The sequence below is a fragment of the Juglans microcarpa x Juglans regia genome, chromosome 3S (genome assembly GCF_004785595.1).
Source record: "Juglans microcarpa x Juglans regia isolate MS1-56 chromosome 3S, Jm3101_v1.0, whole genome shotgun sequence".
Taxonomy (NCBI): Eukaryota; Viridiplantae; Streptophyta; class Magnoliopsida; order Fagales; family Juglandaceae; genus Juglans; species Juglans microcarpa x Juglans regia.
Window position 1 is genome coordinate 20048935 of NC_054599.1, and position 9139 is coordinate 20058073.

At 34.7% G+C, this 9139-nt stretch overlaps 1 protein-coding gene across 2 annotated transcripts; it reads right to left on the reverse strand.

Annotated features, from left to right (window-relative positions):
• Window positions 1–517: 517 nt before the first annotated feature.
• Window positions 518–8822, reverse strand: LOC121258453 (beta-glucosidase 40-like). 2 transcript variants are annotated; one of them, XM_041159960.1, is made up of 14 exons: window positions 8144–8820; window positions 6270–6336; window positions 5334–5392; window positions 5167–5242; window positions 4799–4870; window positions 4468–4555; window positions 4130–4385; window positions 3709–3824; window positions 3333–3556; window positions 3049–3080; window positions 2725–2827; window positions 2512–2620; window positions 2146–2331; window positions 518–620 (listed from the first exon to the last, which is right to left on the reverse strand). In XM_041159960.1, the coding sequence occupies exons 1-13, from the start codon at window positions 8291–8293 to the stop codon at window positions 2160–2162; spliced, it is 1524 nt and encodes a 507-aa protein (XP_041015894.1). In that variant the 5' UTR covers window positions 8294–8820; the 3' UTR covers window positions 518–620; window positions 2146–2159. The 2 variants fall into 2 exon arrangements, with proteins under 2 accessions (XP_041015894.1, XP_041015893.1); XM_041159959.1 differs by lacking the exon at window positions 518–620 and having other exon boundaries at window positions 2027–2331; window positions 8144–8822.
• Window positions 8823–9139: the final 317 nt, after the last annotated feature.

Here is a 9139-nt window from a genome sequence, read left to right on the forward strand (position 1 = left end):
TAAACCCACAAATCCGATGAGAAACTTAAGGAACTAGGAAGTTGGAGATTTTCACACCACTATATTTAGTTTTTTCGTAACGAGAAATTCACAAATCTAAATATTCCAACTTTTTTCTTCACAAAATAATAACGCCGGCTTCTTGTTCCGTCTTTGTGAATGATTCCAACGAAGAGTAAATAAAAATTTGGCTGATTTGGAGAAAGTACAGAGGTGTTTATGGTTTAAAGCACAAAAGAAAAATGCAAACGAGGTTGGAGGAAGAACCAAGGCTTCTGCAACAAAAAAAAAAAAAGCAAGAGAATGAGAAAAAAAAAAGTACAGAACGAGAGAGAGGGTTTTTGTTTTTTCTTTGAGAGAAGCTTACGTGCAGATGATGGGTGGGGGAGGGAGAGAGGTTCGGAGGAAAATGTAATGCATATAAGAATTGAGAACAAATAATGCATTCAGGGGACTACAACATGTACATTCTACATGCCTTTGCTTGGAAATGTAAAGTTGATGCACCTTACTTTTTTTCCATCAGGGACTGCAACATGTACATTCCACATGCCTCTGTTTGGAAATGTAAAGTTGCTGAAACTTAATTTTTTTCCATCTTCCTTCAATTTTCTCTCCATCTTTGATTCTTGTAAATTAGAACATAAGGAATCGACCGATAAGCGAACTTGAAGGAAGACCCGACTAAGCTCCCTTGAAATATGGCAGCAGCAAAGCAAGAATCATTTGATTTGAAATCAACATCATTTAAGTTGCCAAGTCCTTGCCTTCGGACCAATCGGATAAACCCACGTAAAGATTGCAATTTTCAGCAAAATAAAGGAGAAAATCTGTATATTGAATTCGAAGGAACAATAAATCCCATTTCAGATATGCCGAGAAAAAAATGATTCCATTTCTTGAAGTTCCATAGGAAACCAAAAAGATGTTGAATTAGAGAAATTTTTGCATCGTTTTACCGGCTGGAGTTGAGCGATTACGGCAGGGCAACAACTCTCGCTCTAGTTTTCGTGGGTTGGTGTTGAAAGCTAAAATCCTTCCAGCCCTAGCTGCTTCTCCCAGCTACGCTTACCAGTACCTGGAGAGCGTTTATGGATTATGAATCCAGGAAAGCCTTAATTGACGAGAAAGCCCATTATTTTTATTCAACATTTCCTTTATCATTCATTAATAACAATTTGATCATCAGGTATTTCTTTTAATACAAAAAATCAAATTATAGATAAATTTTTGGTCAACGTAGACATCTTAGAAAATCAAACTTATAAATTGACATGGTTTGATGTTGTGTATCAAATTATAAAATATATTGTTATTATAAAATAAATCTAACATATCACATCAAACTAAATATTATATAAATTTATTTTTGTAAATCTTTTATATAAATCTTCACACTTTCCATTATTAAAACCGAAGTCCAATCCTCTTCCTCCTCCTCAGCCCTTATAGGAAGAGTGATGATACAAACAATCATTTTTATGATTGTTTATACAATTATATTTTAAAATAAATGTATAAAGAATTATAAAAATGATTGTTAGTGTGGCAATTAAGCAAAGGAAAGTATGCAGTCCAATGCATCACCACCATTGCGACTTTTGTCTCCCAATGAGATGGTACCAAAAATAATCTTTTATGTAATTTTATAAGTGAGGAATATAGGCCTAAAATTGGTATCGTAACCCTCTTTTTTCTTTTTTCTTTTTTTATAAGGCGAGTGGGGGTTTGATCCCAGGTTTTTCATTTGAAGAACCGGACTATATGCTTTAAGGCTATCAGACTCTTGTAAAATGATATATATATATATATAATGTAAAATGATATGTATCGAGGTCCCTCACATCCTCCTTTTGTATTTATTTTTAATTTAATGAAATGTTTGCTTATATTAAAAAAGAAAATAATGCTCTAATAAACTAAACAAATGTGTACCTTACCCCTCCTTTTTTATTTCACTTTTTAATTTAATGAAATATTGGCCCATAAAAACAGATAAACAACAATAACAACGTACAACAACAACAACAATAATAATAAATGCATTCAGGGGACTGCTGCATGTACATTTCACATGCCTTTGTTTGGAAATGTAAAGTTGCTGCACCTTCACTTTTCTACATCTTCCTTCAGTTTTCTCTCCATCTTTTAAGTAGAAATCAAGCTGCCAAGAAGTTCTTAAACCATTGAACAGAGTCCTTGGGATATCTCTTGAGATTGTCCTTGTAATCAACAAAATAGAGACCAAATCTTGAACTGTATCCAGCTGCCCACTCCCAGTTGTCCAGTAAAGACCATACAAAATACCCTTTTACATTGCATCCATCTTCCCTGCATCATCATCAAAAGCAAACCATGTCAAATCCTATCAACATACGAGACAGTTGAATGAATTCTGTCGTGCTTAAGTCGGTGTGTAAATATACCACTTGTAGATGGACAAGAAAGTTATAAAATGGAAGGTTTTCACATCATCATTGTTTTTAAGTATAAACAGGCATTACAGCATACTTGATTGAAGCAAGCAAGTTCGTTAGATGATCAGTGTGATATTTGATCCTTTTCTCATCCTTCAGTGCATTTTTGATTGGGGTAAAAGGGCTGTTTCCATCATCCATCCCTGTTCAACCATGACAAAGAAAATAAGCTGTGTTTTTTGTTACATGTGATGCACTAATGATGAGTTATAGATAGATACTAATGATTCAAGTGTTAAAGGATTACCATTTTCAGTGATAATAACCAGAGGGTTCCCATACTTTTGCTTGACGTAATTCATTAAGCTTCTGATCCCATGAGGTACTATGTACAACCATATGGAATTTGCCTGCAATTTATCATGGAAAGTATATGGTTAGGTAGCTAGACAAATTGAACCGTAAAATACAGATTATATTTTCTACTCTCACCAAATTCAAGCAAGTCATATAAAGGGGATGGAAAAATTGAAATTCAACCAGGAAAAATCATTCCATTATGCCACTCATCTCTACTAAAAACTATCCATTCATCTGTCATTTTAGATGGGTTTAATAATAATAACAATACCTTGCCTCCAATGGCTTTCCCATCTTTGAATGCTGAAAGCAAGAACACAAACCAACACAACAAAAGCCGAATACATTAAACTAAATGATGTAATAAGAGAAATACTAGGTCTACAAAGAGACTTTACATGAAAAAAAAAAAACGTATAAACTTATGTGGCTTGATATGATGTCTTAGAATATAAAGCATTTTTTCTTGTAAAATAGATCTGACGTATTACATTAAGCCACATCAGCTTGTAAACTTATTTTCATCCTGTTGTAAAGGGATCACTGTTTACTTACGCAGGGTAATGACACCAGAGTCTGCAATGGAGTCGTTAAGTAGTACACCAATGAGATTAGTTGAATTATTTTTTGCATAGAATGTAGTGTAGTAATTAATGCCAACAAAGTCCAAGGAACCCTTGACAAGAGCCGCCTCAGATTTAGAAAATGCAGGCAGCCGGCTTCCTACTCTGCTTCTCATCGAGCTTGGATAATCCCCAAAGATTATAGGCTCAAGAAACCTGCAATTAAAACATTACAATTTCAGTAAGTAACTGCATAACTGTACTCTACTTTTCATCTCACAACACAATTCTCTAATGACTGCAGCGGTTATTTTGACAATTCCTTGATTTCTTTGACTTAACAATGTGTGTAGATCAGTAAACGTTACCAGCCAAGCTGAAAATCTTGGGCTCTTTGAGCTGCTGCAATGTCTTCTGTGGAGTTTGTAGCTGGTTCAAACCAAATTACATCAAAAGATATCCCAACGGATCCAAGCTGTTTTGACTGCACAATGACTTGGAACATTAGGAATTAGCTGGTGTTGTTTAAATGTAGATAGCCTTAAGTTCTGCCGAGAAATGCTAATATGCATGCACAGGCTATATGTACCCAAAATACCAACCACTGGTTTCACCTAAGGTTTCAAGTTCAATTTCCAACAGAACTAGTTCCTACTTCCGATTTAGTCAAAGCAGATCTCCTTTTTTATTTGTTTCTTCTTCCACTGTACCTTGACATATATTCCTCATCAGTGTCATCACCCAAAACAGAAATCATTAGGTGATTTGATTTAGTAACTGTCATCTTACCTTGTAGTTTTTTCTGTATATTTGTGCCACCTTTGCATGAGAGAGGATAACATTGTGAGCAACAATGTAAGGCTCGGTTGCAGAGTTTCCTGCCCTACAAAAAAGACGAAGTAGAATGGTGCACCGTCCCGGTGCCTGAAGACCCACATCATACCCTTGGGTGGCAAATGTATGGGGCTCATTGAATGTGATCCAGTGTTTCACCCTGTCACCAAATTTCTGAAAGCATGTCTCGGCATATTTTGCAAAGTCCTCTCTGTAACAGATATGATACAAGTTATTTTGACTGCAGAAGTATTTTCTAATGGAAAGAGAAGTACAAAATAATGGTCATTTACATGATTTGAGGGTTCAACCATCCATTGTATTTGTCTTCCAGTGCTTGAGGAAGGTCCCAATGGTAGAGGGTCACATATGGTTCAATGCCTGCACATGTTATCTTCATATAAGCATAGCTCCTTAGTGATATCTTAAGGATATGTGCCAGATAATGATGTATTGGTTTAATTCCTTTGAGAGATGCATCAAAGTACTCATCAACAATCTGACGGTTATCGACAACCATTATAATGGTCTTGACACAGGATCATGACCCTTAGAAATGGGGATTTTAGTTTGAGTTAATGGTATAGATCAATGCCAGCCTGATTTACAGATAAGTAAACATACCTTTGGCTAGTAAAGCATTGATGAGGTTATTATAATGATCAACTCCTGCCTGATTGATTTCACCACTTCCATCTGATAGAAAGGACCCAACAGTGAAAACTTCATCTTTGATTCTCCCCTAATAAGTAGTATTGAAAAATACACAAGATCTTGAATAACTATCACACAACAAATACACAAAGCGCGTTGAAACCGCCCCAACATATTTGACACATGTGGCCTGCATTTCCAGTAAGCAAATCTATCCTTGAACTATCCATATTCCAAAATCATTTTGGTTTAAGCACTACAACTGTTGATTGAAGGCTTTACTAGCTTGCTGCAATTGTGCTAGATGAGCATAGATACTAACTCTAAAGAAAACTTACTAGGAAAAATCCGAGACCAAGCAATCGAAAACCTATAGGCATCCATTCCCATGTCCTTCATTAGTTGTACATCTTCCTGTTTGCACAAAAAAGAATACAAAAATCAAAACAAAATGGACGACTTTTCACAAATAAGAATCATGGAAACAGCAATTCGATATTTTTACATTGTAACGGTGGTACTGATCCACAGCAACATCTGCATTACTGAAATCAGATATTTTGCCTGTTACAGAATGCATGGTAAAACAATAATCAGAACCTTCCTTAGGAAACTGGATTCTTTCACATAGTTGACTGGCACGCAGATCCGTCTTGTAATTTATATACAGGGACATAAAGTAGTGACTTAATACAGCAGAGAATATTCAAGCATGAATTGAACTAGTAATCCTTTCACGAATTATGATGAGTACATATTAAGAGCTGTTGACTTCAACGGGTTTGACTTGGGTCCAATTCCAATCTAAGGACTAGTTAGATGTGGGACACGTGTCCCATAGAGACACGTGTTTGACACTTGACAGACTCGAGTCTTGTCCGATAGAAGTAGTGAAAAAGTAATGAAAAAGTACTAATAGAATATAAAATAGTAGTGAATAGTAATAAAAAGTAGGTAAAAAGTAATAATAAAATAATGAATAGTAGTGATATATTCTTAATACCCAAGCCTAACATGATGGCACCATGCACAATAATTAATCAATCAAATTGGCTTCTAAAAATTGAAATTTTGAATGCCAAAACATTAAGGGTTGTTTGGATTGAGAGAAACTTCCAACTCATCTCATTTAATTATTACAATTTTTTCAAACTTTCACACAAAATACAATAAACAATTTAACCTTTTTAAATCCCAAAATAAAAATAATAATAATAAATAATATTCTAACAATTTAGGAAATCAAGAAAAATAATTTGAGCTAGTCATGACGTACAGTGGCCAAAGGCCCAAAACTACTACAGCCATAACAAGCCTGAACTAAACACCAAGGCATATACATAGCTAGAGGCATGCACACAAGATGTATGTCAGTATGTGGTGGTTGATTTTAAGCTGGTAGGGCAGGGGAAAACTTGATTATAATTGATAGTATACTTACCAAAAGTATGAGAAAAAGTGTCCCAAACAGTCGGGCCCCTCCCATCTTCTTTCACTGCTCCTTCATACTGTAAAAATGGGAACTCAGAGACAGCATAAATTGTAAGTTCAATGATCCATAGAAAACACTGGACCGATCGAATGAAGTCCAAATTACCAAATGCATTTGCTGACTTTTTGGCTTTGCAAACAATCCTAGCTTTGTATAAGGACCCATCAAGCAATGTTAATGCTAGGTAACATAAAAATAACCATACAATTAAACCATAAAGAGACATTGAATGCAAAAGAGACATACCATGAGAGAAAAAAAGTGTCTTAAATTTGGTTGATAATTTGCTATGTTTATATACTTTCTTAAGTCCCTTCAATCTTTTTTTTTTTTTCTACATAAAAAAAATCATTAAAGAGAAACACCATTAACAAATTTCAATATGGATCATAATGTAGCATATTTTAGAAAACATCGATCTATCAATGGATTGACTGCAAAGCAAAATCTCTTAGCTTGGTTTGGATAGCAAGAGCCTATCATCTCATCTTATCTTACGTCATCTCATTCTATCTCATCTCAGTATTCAAACTTTACAAACACAAACACTTTTCAATTTTCAATTTTTTCAACTAATCGTTACTGAATCATTATAACTTTTCCAAACTTTTAAACAAAACATAAAAAATAATTCAATTTTTTCAAATCTCAAAACAAAAATATTATAATATTAAAAATTATATTTTAACAATATATTAACTAAATTATAATATTTTTATTCAATTTTTTTAGTTTCATTTCTCAAAATTTTATAAAATATTTTAACTCAAATAATTTCATTCACTATTATTCACAGATAAGATCATCTCATCTTACTATCCAAACCAGGCTTAAAACAATCTTTTCATGCATATAGCTTCGAATTAAAATCCCCGTTTGATGTTACGTACGATCTTAGAATTAACCAACAAATTATGAAATCCAACTCTCCTGAAACTGATCATTCATTGTTCATGGGAACGGTTAGCCACCCCATGCATGACTGTCCTAAACGGTATGGCTACCTTTGTCGTTTGGCTACCAGACCAAGGAAAGGCTGCTTGCTCCACCGAACCTTGAAATGTCAACCAATTAAGTTCACGAGTTGGTTCGTCAGTCTGACAAATTAAAAAAAAAAAAAAAAAAAAAAAAAGTGTGAAGAGAGAGTCATGGTTGGTTTGAATTCTGAAATGAGATGAGATAGTTTTAGATTAAAATTAAAAAAAAATATTGTTAAAATATTATTTATTAATATTATTTTTATTTTAAAATTTAAAAAAATTGAATTATTTATTATATTTTATATAAAAATTTAAAAAAATTATAAGGATAGATGAAACAATACGGCGTTAACGGTATCCCTACAGCGCAGGACGTTGCAGCCTATACCCGCCACTCACTGCTTCGTATTGGTTTATGAAGAAGAAAAATCTCATATCTTAAAGATTAATTCCTTTGCAGATTGCATCGATCTGAGCATGCAAGAATCAAAAGGATTTCTATAGGATTAAACAAAATCGTCGTTTAATTCCAGAACTATTTATCTTTGATCTGTTCTCTATCTTGTCACGATTACAGTGACTGCAGTACACTTGTGAAATGTGAATGAATAAAAAGCAGAGCATCACGTGTAAACCACTCATTAACAAGGCATCGGATTCGATCGGCCAAAAGAAATAAAGGTTAATTGATTAACACTCTTTTTACCTTCTCCGTGAACACAAGCTGGTTGCATGTTATCATGTTGGTGAAACCGTGAAAAGGAGAAAGAAAATAATATATCTGATAAATTTTTTTTTTTTTTTTTTTTTGAATTAATGATACTTAATGGGAACAATACCAACCTGGAAAGCAGAAGAGGCAGTCCCAAAAACAAAACCCTTTGGAAAGCTTCCTCTGGTAATCTGTGACAGACATGTCTGGATATTGATCATCCCACAAACCACCACGAGTATCACCAAAGTAATATTGCTGCCTCTTATCATCCTCAGCATCGTAGCAACCCAATGGAAAATCGAGTTGAGAGAGAAGGGAAGTGATTAATATTCTGTAACGATCGATGACCTGAGACTAAGACTGGTTTGGATTTACAGGAAGAAAAAGATGGAACATTTAAACTCGATCGTAATGTTCATGAAGAACATAATACTAGCTACTAGTTAATTTGGATGTATTAATAGGAACAAGAAAGGAAGAGATGGAAGAGACAACAATCCGAGAAGTGAGAAAACGTAAAATGGGTTGTTGAGTAAAAGCTAAAAACAATGGTGGCGCTGGCTGAGTAGTGGTGCATATATAATGTATGGGCGTAAGTGGGCGTGGCTACAAAAGATGGTGGGGTTTTGGTTTTGGGGGCCGGGGGTGCTGGGGGGCGCTGGTGTCGGTCGTGAGCTCAAAGTCCTCAGTTCACACGCTTTCGTTTTGCACCAACCATAGATCCATGGGATTGCTTTTTGTTGCTCTTTTGCTTCGCTTAATTTCATTCACGAGTATATGTTCTTTTCTTCTTTTTTTTTTCATTCTGTTGTGAGATTGAGAAGTTATTGGGGTTGCATATATATTCTTTTATGTTTCATATTTTCAACGCTACTTGTGTGAGTGGGAAACGTATAGGGTTCTGGAACAGTGGTCATGCTCTGCGCATCGAAAGTTGCATCTAGAAATGAGCTTTTTTTCGCGCGTTGCTGTTGGGTTTTTCTGATACCCAAGACCATACTTCTCTCACGATCAATGCATATGCCTCGCAGTGTAATAACTCTCATCTATACTTCGCTTTCTTGTAGAAAATGAATATACATGGTGGTACTACTACTGTAATTCATTTGTCACTGTCTTTTTCT

Bases quoted from the DNA above. Each gene is read 5' to 3' on its own strand.
- LOC121258453 (XM_041159960.1), bottom strand. From the start codon at position 8,293: ATGCTGAGGATGATAAGAGGCAGCAATATTACTTTGGTGATACTCGTG. The intron at 5,393-6,269 runs GTAAGTATACTA...ATTCTGTAACAG, and splicing joins CACTTTTTCTCATACTTTTG to GCAAAATATCTGATTTCAGT. The intron at 4,871-5,166 runs GTAAGTTTTCTT...CCTTTCTATCAG, and splicing joins TTGGTCTCGGATTTTTCCTA to ATGGAAGTGGTGAAATCAAT.